At 44.9% G+C, this 22,697-nt stretch overlaps 1 protein-coding gene across 2 annotated transcripts in view; it reads left to right on the top strand.

Moving 5' to 3' along the window:
- The window catches only part of aga (aspartylglucosaminidase), a 63,021-nt gene that overhangs the window by 17,162 nt on the left and 23,162 nt on the right, over positions 1–22,697 (top strand). For both annotated transcript variants that reach the window (XR_008810581.1, XM_056284386.1), the window contains exons 4-6: positions 7,465–7,577; positions 17,124–17,232; positions 19,455–19,530. Coding sequence is in view for 1 of the 2 variants with exons in the window: in XM_056284386.1 (XP_056140361.1) it covers positions 7,465–7,577; positions 17,124–17,232; positions 19,455–19,530 (298 nt within the window). In the remaining variant the exon portion in view is untranslated. The remainder of the gene's footprint in view (positions 1–7,464; positions 7,578–17,123; positions 17,233–19,454; positions 19,531–22,697) is intronic.

The raw sequence follows: 22,697 nt of genomic DNA, 5'->3' as shown, positions 1-22,697 counted from the left end.
CTTCTTTTCTGCTATCTCAGCATCTGTTGTGGTAACTAAGTTGAGAAGATGGCATGCACACCTTTGGTGTGTAGGAAGTTGGTACTCCAGGCCATTATCTTGCTCCAGGATGCTGAATGTGTCCAGGTAGTTGGCTGTGGGCTCATCATCAATTGAATCTCTGTCCGACTCAGCATCTGATTCTGCATCCTCAGACTGGCTCTGTTCTCCGAAGACACTAAAAGCTTTAACGAAGTTTGAGCCACTATCTGTTGTGGTTCTCACCACTTTGCCCCTAATTCTATACTTAACCTCTTACATGCAAGCGCAGCTGATCTCCTCTCAAAGGTTTCTTCATCCACCCAATGACCCGTCACCCCAATAAAACTTTGCTGGTGTGCAGTCCAACAATCTGTAGTGGTGGCAATGTAGCTCACTTTACTGAGATGGGACATGACATTCTTCTTCATCTGAATGGCAGATGCCTCTAATCTTGTCCGGACAGTGGGCCTGGAAATGACCTTGCATTGTGGATTTAGCGTTGTCAAAAGTTCTTTGAACGCAGGTTGTTCAACCAAACTAAATGTATGAAGGCCCTCACATATTAGCCTAATGATGATCTTGTCGATCTTGCCTTGTGGCACACGGCGGTTGCCTCCCACTGTCATGGCATCTTTTATATTTGTTTGCTTGCTTGGACTTGGTGGATTTGCTTGGTGGGTTCGCTTCCCTGGCTTTGCTCGGCTAAAAGCCAACTGTTTCGATGGATGTTTCCTCTGTGAAAAAACAGAAAAGGGTATTATCAGTAGAGGAATCAATGTGGTGCTTATTAAACACACTGAAATTAAAACTTTGATAAATAAAAGTTTTCTATTTCTTTAGTCATCACATTTTGTCTATTACATTGTATTAAGCACAATATGCCACAATCCAGAGGGCATTACAATGCTGCACCCTTCCCAACAAAATCAATGATTTGGATTTGAATGCTAAAATTGAGATTTCAAATCAACATCAAAAGCCAATGTGTTTCTATAGCCTACCAGTATTATGATACAGAGGAAGGAGACATATCAATGCATGTGTAATCATCATAGCTGCTTGCATGCACACAGAGCAACAATCGCCTACTAGTGATCTAATCCCTTGTCGTCGATATGAAGGAGTCAAAACAATCTTTTCTGGGTCTGCCTAGTAGGCGGGGAGCTACGAGGCCTTACCGTGCAGTCGTGCACCCTCCTTACAATCGAACGAAACCAACTTTTTTTGAAAGGTCTGACCATGCTGAACATGTTAATAAATGTTAACATTGAAAATTTTGGGTTGCACGTCATGTTTCAGGTACTCAATGCATTTCAATGTATTTCCCTCCATTGGCTCTCCACGAGCAAGGGGAAGGTGTGACATCTGTCTCTGCATGTTTAATCACATCTAGAGGACACAAGCTTTTGGAAAATGTATGGTTTCAGTGGTATTATTGGCTTTCCATAATAGTAGAGACCAAAATTTAAAGTCTTTCTACTTGATTTGCCTTGTAAATCGAGTAGAAAGACTTTACATTTTGGCCTTTATTATTAAGAGAAAGCCAATAATACCACTGAAACCATACATTTATCACTAGATGTGATTAAACTTGCAAAGACAGATGTCACACTTTCCCCTTGCTCATGGAGAGTCATGTTCCTGTAATTGTAACGCATTTCCAGTGGAGGGAATTACATTGAAATGCATTGAGTACCTGAAACATGAAAAGCAACCCAAAATTTTAAATGTTAACATTTGTTAACATGTTCAGCATGGTCAGACGGTAAGGCCCCTTAGCTCCCCGCCTATTGTGGAGGAGCGCTGAGTGCCCTGTAATGTTGGTTAGGCAAAGTGCCTCACACTACAACCCTCTCTGTTAACACAGTTGATACATTTGATTTGACTGTAAATTCAAAGACACAATCACATTGAAACCCGTGGCAATTTCGACGGGGTAACACCGACTATTCATAGCAGCTAAATTTAACCAAGGCTAATTTCCCCGAGTCCACTCAAGACTACTGGCAACTAACAGCTAGCCTTTACACATTCAAGTACCAGGGGCTAGCTGTTATGCAAATTTAGCCAATGTCCTAAAGACTTAAACAGACTGCAAATATACATTACGCGTTTTGTATCTGTTTGAAGTACAATAAACATGCGGATTGTCGGCTGGAGCGAGTTCATTTGGTACTTAATGATGTGTCACGTTTGATTATGTTAGCATAGCAGCTAATTAGAATGTGCTGGCTAGCTGTGGGTTTCTTCTACTGTCAATGGTTGCAGGTGCTAGCATAAAAATGCCCACGAAATGGGGTGAGCCTGGGTTGGCTATATTAAATAAAACTACTAATGAGACAGCAGAAATACTTACCAAAACATGCTTCTGCAGATTTGAAGTGGAGTTGTTGAAAGCAGACAGGTACTTCACTGCTGGGAGGCACATCTTGCACTGCATGATGATGCTGTTGCCTTTCCTACGCTTGAACAAAAAGAAATCTTCCAAATGTGGCCAAGGATTTTTTCTGCATCTAGTTCTACAGACTTCGATGTTTCAGCTTGAGCTTCATCTATTATTTCTAGGTCCGGGTCTTCTGGACCGCGACCGCTGGCCGTGCCTGCTTTGTCGACCTCCATTCTAGCACTAGAAACTAAAAACTTCGCGCCCCACTAACCTAGCTTGTCCGCGCGCGCCCTCTATGTTCACGCGCCAGTGCTAATCACATCATCATTTGTCACTGTTGGTTCTGGCCATTGGTTTACTGTCTATGGTTCTGGCGCGTATTTTTCCCCTGTAGGTTGAATTGTTATTTTTACTCAGTAACGGATAGGATTTATAAAGTAACTAAGTACAATACTTGAGTCAAAACGTACTCAAGTAAAATACAAAATACCGATTTTAAATTGTACTTAAAAAATACAAAATACACAAAAAAAGTATTCAATACAGTAACGTGAGTAAATGTATTTCGTTACTTTCCACCTCTGCATATTACTGTGACTTTTGGTACCAGGTTTTACTTTTAATTAGGAAATATTACTGTGACTTCTGGTACCAGGTTTTACTTTTAATTATGACATATTACTGTGACTTCTGGTACCAAGTTTTACTTTTAATTATGACATATTACTGTGACTTCTGGTACCAGGTTTTACTTTTAATTATGACATGTTACTGTGACTTCTGGTACCAGGTTTTACTTTTAATTATGACATATTACTGTGACTTCTGGTACCAGGTTTTACTTTTAATTATGACATATTACTGTGACTTCTGGTACCGGGTTTTAATTTTAAGTATGACATATTACTGTGACTTCTGGTACCAGGTTTTACTTTTAATTATGACATATTACTGTGACTTCTGGTACCAGGTTTTACTTTTAATTATGACATGTTACTGTGACTTCTGGTACCAAGTTTTACTTTTAATTATGACACGTTACTGTGACTTCTGGTACCAAGTTTTAGTTTTAATTATGACATATTACTGTGACTTATGGTGCCAGGTTTTACTTTAATTATGACATGTTACTGTGACCTCTGGTACCAGGTTTTACTTTTAATTATGACATATTACTGTGACTTCTGGTACCGGGTTTTACTTTTAATTATGACATGTTACTGTGACTTCTGGTACCGGGTTTTACTTTTAATTATGACATGTTACTGTGACTTCTGGTACCGGGTTTTACTTTTAATTATGATATGTTACTGTGACTTCTGGTGCCAAATTTTACTTTTAATTACGACTTGTTACTGTGACTTCTGGTACCAGGTTTTACTTTTAATTATGACATGTTACTGTGACTTCTGGTATCAAGTTTTACTTTTAATTATGACACATTACTGTGACTTCTGGTACCAGGTTTTACTTTTAATTATGACATGTTACTGTGACTTCTGGTACCAGGTTTTACTTTTAATTATGACATGTTACTGTGACTTCTGGTACCAGGTTTTACTTTTAATTATGACATGTTAATGTGACTTCTGGTACCAGGTTTTACTTTTAATTATGACATATTACTGTGACTTCTGGTACCAGGTTTTACTTTTAATTATGACATATTACTGTGACTTCTGGTACCAGGTTTTACTTTTAATTATGACATGTTAATGTGACTTCTGGTACCAGGTTTTACTTTTAATTATGACATATTACTGTGACTTCTGGTACCAGGTTTTACTTGTAATTATGATATGTTGCTGTGACTTCTGGTACCAGGTTTTACTTTTAATTATGACATGTTACTGTGACTTCTGGTACCAGGTTTTACTTTTAATTATGATATGTTACTCATGACTTCTGGTACCAGGTTTTACTTTTAATTATGACATATTACTGTGACTTCTGGTACCAGGTTTTACTTTAATTATGACATGTTACTGTGACTTCTGGTACCAGGTTTTACTTTTAATTATGACATGTTACTGTGACTTCTGGTACCAAGTTTTACTTTTAATTATGATATGTTACTGTGACTTCCGGTACCAAGTTTTACTTTTAATTATGACATGTTACTGTGACTTCTGGTACCAGGTTTTACTTTTAATTATGACATATTACTATGACTTCTGGTACCAATTTTTAATTTTAATTATGACATGTTACTGTGACTTCTGGTGCCAGGTTTTACTTTTAATTATGATATGTTACTGTGACTTCTGGTACCAAGTCTTACTTTTAATTATGACATGTTACTGTGACTTCTGGTACCAAGTTTTACTTTTGATTATGACATGTTACTCTGACTTATTTTGCCAGGTTTTACTTTTAATTATGACATATTACGATGACTTCTGGTACCAAGTTTTAATTTTAATTATGACATGTTACTGTGACTTCTGGTGCCAGGTTTTACTTTTAATTATGACATGTTACTGTGACTTCTGGTACCAAGTCTTACTTTTAATTATGACATGTTACTGTGACTTCTGGTACCAAGTTTTACTTTTAATTATGATATGTTACTGTGACTTCTGGTACCAGGTTTTACTTTTAATTATGACATGTTACTGTGACTTGTGGTACCAGGTTTTACTTTTAATTATGACATGTTACTGTGACTTCTGGTACCATGTTTTACTTTTAATTATGACATGTTACTGTGACTTCTGGTACCAGGTTTTACTTTTAATTATGACATGTTACTGTGACTTCTGGTACCAGGTTTTACTTTTAATTATGACATGTTACTGTGACTTCTGGTACCAGGTTTTACTTTTAATTATGACATATTACTGTGACATCTGGTACCAGGTTTTACTTTTAATTATGACATGTTACTCTGACTTCTGGTACCAGGTTTTACTTTTAATTATGACATGTTACTGTGACTTCTGGTACCGGGTTTTACTTTTAATTATGATATGTTACTGTGACTTCTGGTGCCAAATTTTACTTTTAATTACGACTTGTTACTGTGACTTCTGGTACCAGGTTTTACTTTTAATTATGACATGTTACTGTGACTTCTGGTATCAAGTTTTACTTTAATTATGACATGTTACTGTGACTTCTGGTACCAAGTTTTACCTTTAATTATGACATATTACTGTGACTTCTGGTACCAGGTTTTACTTTTAATTATGACATATTACTGTGACTTCTGGTACCAGGTTTTACTTTTAATTATGACATGTTACTGTGACTTCTGGTACCAGGTTTTACTTTTAATTATGACATGTTACTGTGACTTCTGGTACCAAGTTTTACTTTTAATTATGACATGTTACTGTGACTTCTGGTACCAGGTTTTACTTTTAATTATGACATGTTACTGTGACTTCTGGTACCAGGTTTTACTTTTAATTATGACATGTTACTGTGACTTCTGGTACCAGGTTTTACTTTTAATTATGACATGTTACTGTGACTTCTGGTACCAGGTTTTACTTTTAATTATGACATGTTACTGTGACTTCTGGTACCAGGTTTTACTTTTAATTATGACATGTTACTGTGACTTCTGGTACCAGGTTTTACTTTTAATTATGACACGTTACTGTGACTTCTGGTACCAGGTTTTACTTTTAATTATGACATGTTACTGTGACTTCTGGTACCAAGTTTTACTTTTAATTATGACATGTTACTGTGACTTCTGGTACCAGGTTTTACTTTTAATTATGACATGTTACTGTGACTTCTGGTACCTAGTTTTACTTTTAATTATGACACGTTACTGTGACTTCTGGTACCAGGTTTTACTTTTAATTATGACATGTTACTGTGACTTCTGGTACCAAGTTTTACTTTTAATTATGACATGTTACTGTGACTTCTGGTACCAGGTTTTACTTTTAATTATGACATGTTACTGTGACTTCTGGTACCAGGTTTTACTTTTAATTATGACATGTTACTGTGACTTCTGGTACCAGGTTTTACTTTTAATTATGACATGTTACTGTGACTTCTGGTACCAGGTTTTACTTTTAATTATGACATGTTACTGTGACTTCTGGTACCAGGTTTTACTTTTAATTATGACATGTTACTGTGACTTCTGGTACCAGGTTTTACTTTTAATTATGATATGTTACTGTGACTTCTGGTACCAGGTTTTACTTTTAATTATGACATGTTACTGTGACTTCTGGTACCAAGTTTTACTTTTAATTATGACACGTTACTCATGACTTGTATCAGATGTAAGAGAATAATACATAGTACTGGCTACGGGCACAATGTGGGGAAACATGGTTGTTAGAGGATGAAGGGAAACGTGGTTGTTAGAGGATGAAGGGAAACGTGGTTGTTAGAGGATGATGGGAAACGTGGTTGTTAGAGGATTATGGGAAACATGGCTGTTAGAGGATGAAGGGAAAAATGGTTGTTAAAGGATGAAGGGAAACGTGGTTGTTAGAGGATGAAGGGAAACGTGGTTGTTAGAGGATGAAGGGAAACATGGTTGTTAAAGGATGAAGGGAAACGTGGTTGTTAGAGGATGATGGGAAACGTGGTTGTTAGAGGATGAAGGGAAACGTGGTTGTTAGAGGATGAAGGGAAACGTGGTTGTTAGAGGATGAAGGGAAACGTGGTTGTTAGAGGATGATGGGAAACGTGGTTGTTAGAGGATGATGGGAAACGTGGTTGTTAGAGGATGATGGGAAACGTGGTTGTTAGAGGATGATGGGAAACGTGGTTGTTAGAGGATGATGGGAAACATGGCTGTTAGAGGATGAAGGGAAACATGGTTGTTAAAGGATGATGGTTTTCTTAGAGAACACAGGTAGTTTACCGTACATAACAGCAAGCATTTTTACAAAAGCTGAAGGACAGATAGAGAATTTTTCCTCCAGTGTCCTGTGAATAAAATGACTGGATTTGAAATCTCAAGTTGTCCTCTAGCTCCTGACCCTCCTCTGACTGTTTGTCTTTTCTGAAGCTCGGAATCAAGTCAGAAGTAAAATGTGTGACTTGACTTTGTGCTGTGGCTTCTCTTCTGTTGACAGCGACTGCGTTTGCTGAAAGTATGGGCTTCATTCCAGAGGATCTGACTACCAACAAGTCCATGAACATTTTCACCCAGTGGCTGAAGGGCAACTGCCAACCCAATTACCGTAAGGTGTGCCTCCTCTTCCCCCTCGCTTTGTGCCTCCTCTTCCCCCTCACTATGTGCCTCCTCTTCCCCCTCACTTTGTGCCTCCTCTTCCCCCTCGCTTTGTGCCTCCTCTTCCCCCTTGCTTTGTGCCTCCTCTTCCCCCTCGCTTTGTGCCTCCTCTTCCCCCTCACTATGTGCCTCCTCTTCCCCCTCACTTTGTGCCTCCTCTTCCCCCTCGCTTTGTGCCTCTTCTTCCCCCTTGCTTTGTGCCTCCTCTTCCCCCTTGCTTTGTACCTCCTCTTCCCCCTCGCTTTGTGCCTCCTCTTCCCCCTCGCTTTGTGCCTCCTCTTCCTCCTCGCTTTGTGCCTCCTCTTCCCCCTCGCTTTGTGCCTCTTCTTCCCCCTCGCTTTGTGCCTCCTCTTCCCCCTTGCTTTGTACCTCCTCTTCCCCCTCGCTTTGTGCCTCCTCTTCCTCCTCGCTTTGTGCCTCCTCTTCCCCCGTGCTTTGTGCCTCCTCTTCCCCCTCGCTTTGTGCCTCTTCTTCCCCCTCGCTTTGTGCCTCCTCTTCCCCCTTGCTTTGTACCTCCTCTTCCCCCTTGCTTTGTGCCTCCTCTTCCTCCTCGCTTTGTGCCTCCTCTTCCCCCTTGCTTTGTGCCTCCTCTTCCCCCTCGCTTTGTGCCTCCTCTTCCTCCTCGCTTTGTGCCTCCTCTTCCCCCGTGCTTTGTGCCTCCTCTTCCCCCTCGCTTTGTGCCTCTTCTTCCCCCTCGCTTTGTGCCTCCTCTTCCCCCTTGCTTTGTACCTTCTCTTCCCCCTTGCTTTGTGCCTCCTCTTCCTCCTCGCTTTGTGCCTCCTCTTCCCCCTCGCTTTGTGCCTCCTCTTCCCCCTTGCTTTGTACCTCCTCTTCCCCCTCGCTTTGTGCCTCCTCTTCCTCCTCGCTTTGTGCCTCCTCTTCCCCCTCGCTTTGTGCCTCCTCTTCCCCCTCGCTTTGTGCCTCCTCTTCCCCCTTGCTTTGTGCCTCCTCTTCCTCCTCGCTTTGTGCCTCTTCTTCCCCCTCGCTTTGTTCCTCCTCTTCCACCTTGCTTTGTACCTCCTCTTCCCCCTCGCTTTGTGCCTCCTCTTCCTCCTCGCTTTGTGCCTCCTCTTCCCCCTTGCTTTGTGCCTCCTCTTCCCCCTTGCTTTGTGCCTCCTCTTCCACCTTGCTTTGTGCCTCGCTTTGTGCCTCCTCTTCCACCTTGCTTTGTGCCTCGCTTTGTGCCTCCTCTTCCCCCTTGCTTTGTGCCTCCTCTTCCCCCTCGCTTTGTGCCTCCTCTTCCTCCTCGCTTTGTGCCTCCTCTTCCCCCGTGCTTTGTGCCTCCTCTTCCCCCTCGCTTTGTGCCTCTTCTTCCCCCTCGCTTTGTGCCTCCTCTTCCCCCTTGCTTTGTACCTTCTCTTCCCCCTTGCTTTGTGCCTCCTCTTCCTCCTCGCTTTGTGCCTCCTCTTCCCCCTCGCTTTGTGCCTCCTCTTCCCCCTTGCTTTGTACCTCCTCTTCCCCCTCGCTTTGTGCCTCCTCTTCCTCCTCGCTTTGTGCCTCCTCTTCCCCCTCGCTTTGTTCCTCCTCTTCCCCCTCGCTTTGTGCCTCCTCTTCCCCCTTGCTTTGTACCTCCTCTTCCTCCTCGCTTTGTGCCTCTTCTTCCCCCTCGCTTTGTTCCTCCTCTTCCACCTTGCTTTGTACCTCCTCTTCCCCCTCGCTTTGTGCCTCCTCTTCCTCCTCGCTTTGTGCCTCCTCTTCCACCTTGCTTTGTGCCTCGCTTTGTGCCTCCTCTTCCCCCTTGCTTTGTGTACCTCGCTTTGTGCCTCCTCTTCCCCCTTGCTTTGCTTGTTAGCTACAGGCCTGCAACTCACAAACACTGATGATAAATGGAGCAGATGACAGGTAGTCTGCACAGAGGTCGTTTCTGTGGAAGTGGTCATTTCCTGCACGGCTTTAGCCACCTGCTCCGCTCCGATAAAATCCAGAAATAGATGATTTTACCTTCATCTGCCCAGGAGAAGGTGTGTGGGAATATGGTGACATTTCATCAAAGCCCTGTTTAATTTATACCAGAATCAGAATCACGTGGCGTCCAGGTAGCATAGCAGTCCATCCCTTTGCCTACCAACACGGGGATCGCCGGTTCGAATCCCCGTGTTGCCTCCGGCTCGATCGGGCGGCCCTACAGACACAATTGGCCGTGTCTGCAGGTGAGAAACCAGGTGTGGGTATGTGTCTTGGTTGCTGCACTAGCGTCTCCTCTGGTCAGTCGGTGCGCCTGTTCAGGGGGGAAGGGGAACTGGTGGGAATAGTGTGATCCTCCCACGCGCTACGTCCCCCAGGTGAAACTCCTCACTGTCAGGTGAAAAGAAGCGGCTCGTGACTCCACATGTATCAGAGGAGGCATGTGGTAGTTTGCAGCCCTCCCCAGATCAGCAGAAGGGGTGGAGCAGAGACTAGGACGGCTCGGAAGAGTGGGGTAATTGGGCAATTACAACTTGGGAGAAAAAGGGGGGAAAATCCACAAAACAAAAAAGAAAAAAAAGTCAGAATCATGTTTATTGGCCATGTAGGTCTGCACTACATGGAATGTGACTCTGGTGTCGTGGCTCTCTCAGTGTACTTAACATAGAGTAACAACACTACAACACAACAATCTCCACATATATACACAAGGACTGACTGATACAGGTGAAATAAGAGGTGATAAAGTGCAGTGGTGCAGAGAATATATCAGAGATGCTGAAATACATGTTAGATAAATAAATAAAAGATGTTGTGCTGAACTGCATACATTTACATCTGGTACACCTGACGTGCCCAACACACCTCAGCCTCACTTGCCCATGGGCATCTCATCACTAGATGTGGGATTTGAACCATGACATTTGTCAACACAACCTCCACTTTAACACTATAACTACCCTACCTCAGATTCATTTTATTTGCAAAGTACAAAAAATGCACGAGGACCAGTTTGATGGAAAGGTATAAACCCACAAACAACTGTCAGTCCTGTGGTTGACACCCAGAAACCACAGGATCTAATATAGGCAAGGCTCAGCCTTTTCGGTTTTTATTTTTCAAAGCCATCCAGCATGCTGAGTTTCGCCACAAGAGGACACTGTTACATAACCTCGCACGAACAGAAACGACTTTTGGATCTGTGGAAACATAAAATCCGGGTGAAAATCAGTTTAAACCGATCTGCTCATTTTAAAAAATCTGGGTATTTTTCAGTGGAAATCGGTAAAAACCGGAAACGCTGAGCCTTGAATATAGGATACAATAGGACTACTCCTACTACTCCTACTACTAGTTCTACTACTACTACTGCTACTACTACTACTACTACTACTATTTCCGGCTGCTCCCGTTAGGGGTCGCCACAGCAGATCATCCGTCTCCATCTCTTCCTGTCCTCTGCATCTTCCTGTGTCACACCAGCCACCTGCATGTCCTCCCTCACCACATCCATAAACCTCCTCTTTGGCCTTCCTCTTCTCCTCTTCCCTGGCAGCTCCATATTCAGCATCCTTCTCCCAATATACCCAGCATCTCTCCTCCACACATGTCCACACCATCTCAATGTTGTCTCTCTTGCTTTGTCTCCAAACCGTCCAACCTGAGTTGCCCCTCTAATATACTCCTTCCTAATCCTGTCCTTCTTCATCACTCCCAGTGAAAATCTTATCATCTTCTCTCTGCCACCTCCAGCTCCTCCTCCTGTCTTTTCATCAGTGCCACTGTCTCCAAACCATACAACATAGCTGGTCTCACCACCATGTTGTAAACCTTCCCTTTAACTCTTGCTCGTCCCTTCTGTCACAAATCACTCCTGACGCTCTTCTCCACCCACTCCACCCTGCCTGCACTCTCTTCTTCACCTCTCTACTGCACTCCCCATTACTTTGGACCAGTTGACCCCAAGCATTTAAACTCATCCACCTTCGTCACCTCTATTCCTTGCATCCTCACCCTTCCACTGTCCTCCCTCTCATAGGTTACAATAGGACTACAAATATTTAACTTATTTTTCACATGTATGAGTTCAGTGTGTCCGTAATCCATTTTAAAATGTACACCCGAATTGAGAGCAGAGCTCCTCCAGTGATACAAAACATATTCAGTTTTAGGTGGTGCTGTAAGGGAATCCAGTCAGGATTCACAGTGCTCCTGTTTTAAACTGGCAGATATATATTGATACTCCTTTTTTGCCTGGAAAAACAATTAACTGCCTGACAGATTTCTTTGAACAACTGAAATGGGTACTAAGGTCACCGGTGAGAAACTTTACCCGTATTCTTAAAATTAAAGGCAGTGTTTTCAGAGGTCTCACACTCACCTTCATACAAGTTTGAATAAAACAGACATGGCTTTATGAACAATGCATCAATGCCCTCATGAAGAAGCCGCCCTGCTCGTATCGATGGCATAATGAAAGCCCTGCAGAAGGTGACTGCACACATGCTCTTTGTAGATAAGTCTGAAAGGCGTTCTGGTTGATCCCCAGTGTGAAATGGACCTCAGCAACATCACCTGCAGCAGCCCTGCATTTAACAACACAACCTGCAGGTAGCAGTACTGTACTCTAGTCTGACTGCTTTACAAAAATCCTGTTTTTTGTTTTTTTTTATTCTTTCCCCCCCTTTTCTCCCCAATTGTATGCAAATTACCCCACTCTTCCAAGCCATCCCAGTCTCTGCTCCACCCCCTCTGCTGATCCAGGGAGGGCTGCAGACTACTACATGTCTCCTCCAGTACATGTGGAGTCACCAGCCTGACAGTGAGGAGTTTCACCAGGGGGACGTAGCACGTGGGAGGATCACGCTATTCCCCCCCATGTCCCGCTCCCCCTCGAACAGGCGCTTCGACCGACCAGAGGAGGCGCTAGTGCAGTGACCAGGACACATACCCACATCCGGTTTCCCACCCGCAGACACGCCCAATTGTGTCTGTAGGGACGCCCAACCAAGCCGGCAGATATCAGATTCCTATGTCCATAAATGAATTGGTCAAAACCAGATGTGATTCCATGTGCTAGTTTTCTGGTCAGACGTGAGTCCATGTGCTTGTTGCCTGATCAGACGTGAGTCCATGTGCTTGTTTTCTGGTCAGAGGTGAGTCCATGTGCTTGTTGCCTGGTCAGACGTGAGTCCATGTGCTTGTTTCCTGATCATATGTGAGTCTGTGCTTGTTTCCTGGTCAGACATGAGTCCATGTGCTTGTTTCCTGATCATATGTGAGTCTGTGCTTGTTTCCTGACCATATGTGAGTCCATGTGCTTGTTTCCTGGACAGATGTGAGTCCATGTGCTTGTTTCCTAGTCAGATGTGAGTCCATGTGCTTGTTTCCTGGACAGATGTGAGTCCATGTGCTTGTTTCCTGGTCAGAAGTGGGTCCATGTGCTTGTTTCCTGGTCAGAAGTGAGTGCATATGCTTGTTTCCTGGTCAGAAGTGAGTGCATATGCTTGTTTCCTGGTCAGACGTGAGTCCATGTGCTTGTTTCCTGGTTAGACGTGAGTCCATGTGCTTGTTTCCTGGTCAGAACTGAGTCCATGTGCTTGTTTCCTGGTCAGATGTGAGTCCATGTGCTGGTTTCCTGATTATATGTGAGTCTGTGTGCTTGTTTCCTGGTCAGAAGTGAGTCCATGTGCTTGTTTCCTGGTCAGACATGAGTCCATGTGCTTGTTTCCCGGTCAGATGTGAGTCCATGTGCTTGTTTCCTGGTCAGACGTGAGTCCATGTGCTTGTTTCCTGGTCAGAACTGAGTCCACATGCTTGTTACCTGGTCAGAAGTGAGTCCATGTGCATGTTTCCTGGTCAGAAGTGAGTCTATGTGCTTGTTTCCTGGTCAGACATGAGTCCATGTGCTTGTTTCCTGGACAGATGTGAGTCCATGTGCTTGTTTCCTGGACAGATGTGAGTCCATGTGCTTGTTTTCTGGTCAGAGGTGAGTCCATGTGCTTGTTGCCTGGTCAGACGTGAGTCCATCTGCTTGTTTCCTGATCATATGTGAGTCTGTGCTTGTTTCCTGGTCAGACATGAGTCCATGTGCTTGTTTCCTGATCATATGTGAGTCTGTGCTTGTTTCTTGACCAAATGTGAGTCTGTGTGCTTGTTTCCTGGACAGATGCGAGTCCATTCGCTTGTTTCCTGGACAGATGTGAGTCCATGTGCTTTTTTCCTGGTCAGAAGTGAGTCCATGTGCTTGTTTCCTGGTCAGAAGTGAGTGCATATGCTTTTTTCCTGGTCAGAAGTGAGTCCATGTGCTTGTTTCCTGGTCAGACGTGAGTCCATGTGCTTGTTTCCTGGTTAGACGTGAGTCCATGTGCTTGTTTCCTGGTCAGAACTGAGTCCATGTGCTTGTTTCCTGGTCAGATGTGAGTTCATGTGCTGGTTTCCTGATTATATGTGAGTCTGTGTGCTTGTTTCCTGGTCAGAAGTGAGTCCATGTGCTTGTTTCCTGGTCAGACATGAGTCCATGTGCTTGTTTCCTGGTCAGATGTGAGTCCATGTGCTTGTTTCCTGGTCAGACGTGAGTCCATGTGCTTGTTTCCTGGTCAGAACTGAGTCCACATGCTTGTTACCTGGTAAGAAGTGAGTGCATGTGCATGTTTCCTGGTCAGAAGTGAGTCCATGTGCTTGTTTCCTGATCATATGTGAGTCTATGTGCTTGTTTCCTGGTCAGACATGAGTCCATGTGCTTGTTTCCTGGTCAGAAGTGAGTCCATGTGCATGTTTCCTGGACAGACGTGAGTCCATGTGCTTGTTTCCTAGTCAGATGTGAGTCCATGTGCTTGTTTCCTGGACAGATGTGAGTCCATGGGCTTGTTTCCTGGTCAGAAGTGGGTCCATGTGCTTGTTTCCTGGTCAGAAGTGAGTGCATATGCTTGTTTCCTGGTCAGAAGTGAGTGCATATGCTTGTTTCCTGGTCAGACGTGAGTCCATGTGCTTGTTTCCTGGTTAGACGTGAGTCCATGTGCTTGTTTCCTGGTCAGATGTGAGTCCATGTGCTGGTTTCCTGATTATATGTGAGTCTGTGTGCTTGTTTCCTGGTCAGAAGTGAGTCCGTGTGCTTGTTTCCTGGACAGATGTGAGTCCATGTGCTTGTTTCCCGATCAGATGTGAGTCCATGTGCTTGTTTCCTGGTCAGACATGAGTCCATGTGCTTGTTTCCTGGTCAGAACTGAGTCCAAATGCTTGTTACCTGGTAAGAAGTGAGTCCATGTGCATGTTTCCTGGTCAGAAGTGAGTCCATGTGCTTGTTTCCTGATCATATGTGAGTCTATGTGCTTGTTTCCTGGTCAGACATGAGTCCATGTGCTTGTTTCCTGGACAGATGTGAGTCCATGTGCTTGTTTCCCGGACAGATGTGAGTCCATGTGCTTGTTTTCTGGTCAGAGGTGAGTCCATGTGCTTGTTGCCTGGTCAGACGTGAGTCCATGTGCTTGTTTCCTGATCATATGTGAGTCTGTGCTTGTTTCCTGGTCAGACATGAGTCCATGTGCTTGTTTCCTGATCATATGTGAGTCTGTGCTTGTTTCCTGACCATATGTCAGTCTGTGTGCTTGTTTCCTGGACAGATGTGAGTCCATGTGCTTGTTTCCGGGTCAGAAGTGGGTCCATGTGCTTGTTTCCTGGTCAGAAGTGAGTGCATATGCTTTTTTCCTGGTCAGAAGTGAGTCCATGTGCTTGTTTCCTGGTCAGACGTGAGTCCATGTGCTTGTTTCCTGGTTAGACGTGAGTCCATGTGCTTGTTTCCTGGTCAGAACTGAGTCCATGTGCTTGTTTCCTGGTCAGATGTGAGTCCATGTGCTGGTTTCCTGATTATATGTGAGTCTGTGTGCTTGTTTCCTGGTCAGAAGTGAGTCCATGTGCTTGTTTCCTGGTCAGACATGAGTCCATGTGCTTGTTTCCTGGTCAGATGTGAGTCCATGTGCTTGTTTCCTGGTCAGACGTGAGTCCATGTGCTTGTTTCCTGGTCAGAACTGAGTCCACATGCTTGTTACCTGGTCAGAAGTGAGTCCATGTGCATGTTTCCTGGTCAGAAGTGAGTCCATGTGCTTGTTTCCTGATCATATGTCAGTCTATTTGCTTGTTTCCTGGTCAGACATGAGTCCATGTGCTTGTTTCCTGGTCAGAAGTGAGTCCATGTGCATGTTTCCTGGTCAGAAGTGAGTCCATGTGCTTGTTTCCTGGTCAGACATGAGTCCATATGCTTGTTTACTGGTCGGAACTGAGTCCATGTACTTGTTTCCCGGTCAGAAGTGAGCCCATGTGCTTGTTTCCTGGTCAGAAGTGAGTCCATGTGCTTGTTTCCTGGTCAGAACTGAGTCCATGTGCTTGTTTCCTGGTCAGACATGAGTCCATGTGCTTGTTACCTGGTCAGAAGTGAGTCCATGTGCTTGTTTCCTGATCATATGTGAGTCCATGTGCTTGTTTCCTGATCATATGTGAGTCCATGTGCTTGTTTCCTGATCATATGTGAGTCCATGTGCTTGTTTCCTGGTCAGAAGTGAGTCCATGTGCTTGTTTCCTGATCATATGTGAGTCCATGTGCTTGTTTCCTGGTCAGAACTGAGTCCATGTGCTTGTTTCCTGGTAAGAAGTGAGTCCATGTGCTTGTTTCCTGATCATATGTGAGTCTGTGCTTGTTTCCTGGTCAGACATGAGTCCATGTGCTTGTTTCCTGATCATATGTGAGTCCATGTGCTTGTTTCCTGGTCAGAAGTGAGTCCATGTGCTTGTTTCCTGATCAGATGTGAGTCCATGTGCTTGTTTCCTGATCAGAAGTGAGTCCATGTGCTTGTTTCCTGGACAGATGTGAGTCCATGTGCTTGTTTCCTGATCAGATGTGAGTCCATGTGCTTGTTTCCTGGTCAGACGTGAGTCCATGTGCTTGTTTCCTGATCAGATGGCCATAGTGCATATCTGATCTGTGGCACATGTGAGCAAAACATCACAATTGGGCCCATTGTCTGTAAAGTGGCCATAGCTGCATATCGTATATGGGTCTGATCTAGGACCACATATGAGACTTTCCCAGATCACAGTTGAAAAGCTATGTGTTTATGTGATTTTGTGTTTACACCTAAATTACTCAACAATCTAATTTGGCATATTTGGAAGGGGGAACAAAACTGGAATCAAGTTGTATGAGGTTCATTCTAACTGTAAGTAACATGAAGGCCATCTTGCTCCTGGACACTTGTGTCCATCACACTCGCCTGAGATGCGTTTCTGAGCCCATATCACTGTGGAAGGTGCTTTGGTAGTCAGACGTGAGTCTAAATGAGCTCTTTATTTTGCTACAGGATAAAATGACAGTGACTACAATCACAACACGACACCGACAGCACCTCTTCAGGTTTCCATTTGTTTACCAGGGTTTGCCATTTAAATGACACACTTGGCAGTGGTTTACCTCTTGTCACTCCTCCTCGTCATGTTAGAACAGTTGTTGGGATATCTGCTGATATCTCTTACACTGCTGAAGTCTGAGGATGGGCAGCAGGGTAAACAATGACATCACTGAACATTTCTCCCTGCTGTCAACAGAATGTAATTCCGGATCCTTCCAAGTACTGTGGACCCTACAAACCCACAGCAACACCGGAGCCGAGCAGGAGGCCACGGCTCACTAACATACACTCCCATGATACCATAGGTAGGTTGTATCTGAACATAGCAAGCTTCATTAAAGTGGAAGTAGACAACTTGTTTTCTTTAATGTATCATTGTGAAGTAAGTGTTGATAGCAGAGTGCAATCCATCCATTACCCGAACCACTTACCCTGCTCTCAGGGTTGCGCAGAAGCTGGAGCCTATCCCAGCAGTCATTGGGTGGCAGGTGGGGAGACAACCTGGACAGGCCGCCAGGCTATCACACACACACACCTAGGGACAATTTAGTACGGTGAGTCACCTCACCTACATGTCTTTGAGTCACCTGACCTACAGGTCTTTGGACTGTGGGAGGAAACCGGAGCCCCCGGAGGAAACCCACACAGACACGGGAGAACATGCAAACTCCACAAAGAGGACGACCCGGGACGACCCCCAAGGTTGGACTACCCCGAGGCTCGAACCCAGGACCTTCTTGCTGTGAAGCGACCGCGCTAACCACTGCGCCACCATGCCGCCCTCAGAGTGTAATGGCTGTAGAATGTGACACCATCGTTTACTTAGTTCTCTGTGAGCCTCGCCTTCACTATGCAGTCCTGTCTGCCACTGGGCATGATTTTTCCCAACAAATCAATTTACGGCACAGGAAGTGCATCAACCACCCAGTAGCAGGCAATGGCAGATGGTGAAACAACCGAAATAACTGAGAACACTGCCTGACGAAAGAAAAAGAACACAGTTGACGGAGGAGGCAAAGAAGGTGAAGAGGGAGAGTGAAAGAAGACGAGGTAAAACAAGAGTGAATCTCGGACGGGCATTCACTAGCTGGAGAGAGCCCCGGGACTAGAGAGGGTTCCAAACCGACATTCTGTTGGCATTCTTTGTACTGGATCAGTAAGTAACACAACCGGCCTTATTCATACCGCCGGAAGTTTTACTCAGCCTTCATCGTAGCGGGGTTTCTCGTTCAAATGGAGATTCTTACGCTTGTTTCTTGCTTTGGACAGCAACCAGGCTGCCCATTAACAGAAAGTGATCCGGTTGGCTTTGCGACAGTGGCGTAAACAAAAACGCTAGGTGGGGGGGGGGTTGTCTACTTCCACTTTAAAGGATCATTGCAGTGTTTTACACCTGGATTTTTTTCCATCATATAGTACATATCAGTTATGCTCTCATGTTACTCACCAGCTTCATTCAGTAGATGTTGGACACGGGACCACTGCTGGACTCAACTTTACCGCGGTGTGTTATGAGACAACTGGACAGGAGCAGCAAGACACAGTTCAACAAGTCCACTTATCTAAACTACATATTTGGAAGTGGAAACCAAAGTTAAAAGTTATCTGAAATGTCCAGTATGATCAGTGGTGGATGATTTCCTGATCTACTTCCTGGTTCAGCCTACAGGAAGTAGCAGCCTATACTTACCGTAGGCAGTAGTAACATCCATAAACTACCGGCCAGCACAACAGAGAAGTCATAGATGATGGACAGTCATGGACACAGTCTGACTGACACACTAGGGGGAGCTGTTGTTTAAAGGACATGGTTAACACTCCTGTTCACTTGTCCCATCAGACACCGTGGTAAAGCTGAGTCCAGCGGTGGTCAGCTGATACAGTGGTGCCGGCAGCCGTGATCCTGTACGCACTGTGTGCTATTAGCCAGTGACATTAACAGCAATCATCGGCCTTCAGATGTATTTGCGTCAAACGGCGTGAGTGGCAAAAAAACGAGCAAAATCATAAAAACAATGTACGCATGGTGCGTACAGGATTATGGCTGCCGGCGCCACTGAGCTTCATGATATATATATCAACACTGTGTAAAATTCCATGATTATCCTTTCCATTACACCAATATTACTTTATCTACATGTTTAATCATTCTCACAAATTAGGCTAAAATAAAGAGAATGAAATATTATTTAATCCTATAACCATGTTTCTGAAGATAGGAAGGGAAGTGTACAGTTACTGGTTCAGATGTTAGTTTGGATCACATGTTGGTCAGTATGGCACTGGTAGTACTTTCATTAACTATGCTTTGGACCACTGACATCCGATGGAAAAGAATCATCTTGAAGTGTGAAATTTGGTTCAATGTGTGAGGCGGCTCTGGCCCAGTGTCAAACACGTCCTCAGTAAACATGGCACTTAGTGAGAAGAGGTCAAACTGGTCCTAGCTGGAGGTTACTGTGACCCACATGACATGTAGTGAATAGAACATATCATCACAGTAGTGTGGATGCTCTTATTGCACCAGGGATGATTGCTGTTGGTGAAGACGGTCAAGTAGCTGCAGGGACGTCAACCAATGGAGCAAATCACAAAGTTCCTGGGTAAGTACACACGCCCCTCCACACAAGGAGAAAAAAGTGAGGACAAGGACTTGTAAGGATTTAGGAGCCTACAGGATCTGAGGCAGCCATGGCCTAAAGTTTAAAGAAGCAGGCTTATGACTGCAAGGTCACCGATTTGATCCCCGGACTGGCAAGAAAATGCAGGCCGGGGGGGGGGGGTGACCGGTGCTCTCCCCTCCCTTAATACCCACAGCTGATGTGCTCTTGAACAAGGCACTTAACCCCCAACCAGCTGCTCCTGTGGAGCTGCTCCAGTGGCGCTGGTCGGCAGTGGAGCTGGCCAGGGGCCACCAGTGAAGGCCGGCGGTGCTGGGCAGCTCCCGGGTGTGCCTGTGTGGAACAGTGAGTGTGCAGCAGAGTGCTGCTGAGAAAGCACAGACGTGCTCAGTGTGTGAGCCTGGGTGAATAAAGGTAAAATAAATAAACAAACAAACAAACAAACAAACAGACAGATAGATAGATAGATAGATAGATAGATAGATAGATAGATAGATAGATAGATAGATAGATAGATAGATAGATAGATAGATAAAGTTGTGCTTTCAGGATAAATGTAAAGTAAACACACACATGGTCAGCAGGATCTGTGAGCCATATTCAGTATTGAATTGTATCTGTATGTAACTGTTGTTTATGGCATTTGCTCTTGAATGTCTTTTGTTACTACCAGGAAGTAACCACGCCCATCATCCCGGTATTTTCTTTAGAGGGCAAAGTATGAGGGCTGTTCTTGGAAAACTCAAAAAGCTCTAAAAAGCTTTACAGTGAAATGAAATTCCATGGAAATGATGAGAAACACATCAGGATTACACCAAGATGGCGCTGCAGCCAGCCTCCTCCGCTCTGCTCTCTCTGCTGCCTTTCCTGTGGGTTTATTTGTTTAGTTTCCAGCTGACTCTGACCACCTGCAGCGGGGAAGAACTTTTAAACCTTCGACTAGCAACTGGTCAAACCTTTTTAGTGAACTGGAAAGCTTTACTGAGCTTTTAGTTGGAGGAGCAGCAGCAGCAGCTCTGTATAGGCCTCGCTGGAGCAGACGACGGGGGAAGTGAGCCGGAGCACTCTTTAAACTGGGACAGCAGGGATTCACAACCATGCTCCCATCAGTCCACCTGGACCATGTCCACTCTCTGGCCAACAAGATGGACGACCTGCTGCTGCTCAACAGAACACACATGGATCTTCCCAGATCTGCTGCCCTGTGCCTCACTGAAGCCTGGCTTGCTGAGGAAATTCCAGACAGCTCACTCCATCTGCCGCAGCTCCAACTCCCCTGAGCCGACCGACAAACGGAGCTAACAGGAGAAAAAGGGGAGGCGCACTCTGCTTACACATAAACGAAGGCTGGTGTATAGATGTCAGTGTTGAAGAACTCATGCAGCCCTCACATACACACCTCCTTCACCCTTACAAACAATACAGTGACTGCAGGTGTCCCCACCCTTATACACAATACAGGGACTACAGGTGTCCCCACCCTTATACACAATACAGTGACTACAGGTGTCCCCACCCTTATACACAATACAGTGACTGCAGGTGTCCCCACCCTTACAAACAATACAGTGACTGCAGGTACCCCACCCTTATACACAATACAGTGACTGCAGGTACCCCCACCCTTACAAACAATACAGTGACTACAGGTGTCCCCACCCTTATACACAATACAGTGACTGCAGGTACCCCCACCCTTACAAACAATACAGTGACTGCAGGTACCCCCACCCTTACAAACAATACAGTGACTGCAGGTACCCCCACCCTTACAAACAATACAGTGACTGCAGGTGTCCCCACCCTTATAAACAATACAGTGACTGCAGGTACCCCCACCCTTACAAACAATACAGTGACTGCAGATACCCCCACCCTTACAAACAATACAGTGACTGCAGGTGTCCCCACCCTTACAAACAATACAGTGACTGCAGGTGTCCCCACCTTTACAAACAATACAGTGACTACAGGTACCCCCACCCTTATAAACAATACAGTGACTGCAGGTGTCCCCACCCTTACAAACAATACAGTGACTGCAGGTGTCCCCACCCTTATACACAATACAGTGACTGCATGTACCCCACCCTTATAAACAATACAGTGACTACAGGTGTCCCCACCCTTATACACAATACAGTGACTGCAGGTACCCCCACCCTTACAAACAATACAGTGACTGCAGGTGTCCCCACCCTTACAAACAATACAGTGACTGCAGGTGTCCCCACCCTTACAAACAATACAGTGACTACAGGTACCCCCACCCTTATACACAATACAGTGACTGCAGGTGTCCCCACCCTTACAAACAATACAGTGACTGCAGGTACCCCCACCCTTACAAACAATACAGGGACTACAGGTGTCCCCACCCTTACAAACAATACAGTGACTGCAGGTGTCCCCACCCTTATAAACAATACAGTGACTGCAGGTACCCCCACCCTTATACACAATACAGTGACTGCAGGTACCCCCACCCTTATAAACAATACAGTGACTGCAGGTACCCCCACCCTTATACACAATACAGTGACTGCAGGTGTCTCCACCCTTATACACAATACAGTGACTGCAGGTACCCCCACCCTTACAAACAATACAGTGACTGCAGGTGTCCCCACCCTTACAAACAATACAGTGACTGCAGGTGTCCCCACCCTTACAAACAATACAGCGACTGCAGGTGTCCCCACCCTTACAAACAATACAGTGACTACAGGTACCCCCACCCTTATAAACAATACAGTGACTGCAGGTACCCCTCCCTTACAAACAATACAGTGACTGCAGGTACCCCCACCCTTATAAACAATACAGTGACTGCAGGTACCCCACCCTTACAAACAATACAGTGACTACAGGTGTCCCCACCCTTATAAACAATACAGTGACTGCAGGTACCCCACCCTTACAAACAATACAGTGACTGCAGGTACCCCCACCCTTACAAACAATACAGTGACTGCAGGTGTCCCCACCCTTACAAACAATACAGTGACTACAGGTGTCCCCACCCTTACAAACAATACAGTGACTACAGGTGTCCCCACCCTTATAAACAATACAGTGACTGCAGGTACCCCACCCTTACAAACAATACAGTGACTGCAGGTACCCCCACCCTTACAAACAATACAGTG

Source organism: Lampris incognitus, chromosome 1 (genome assembly GCF_029633865.1).
Source record: "Lampris incognitus isolate fLamInc1 chromosome 1, fLamInc1.hap2, whole genome shotgun sequence".
Classification (NCBI taxonomy): domain Eukaryota; kingdom Metazoa; phylum Chordata; class Actinopteri; order Lampriformes; family Lampridae; genus Lampris; species Lampris incognitus.
Note: the sequence above shows the minus strand (reverse complement) of the source record. Positions and strands in the feature narration are given on the sequence as shown.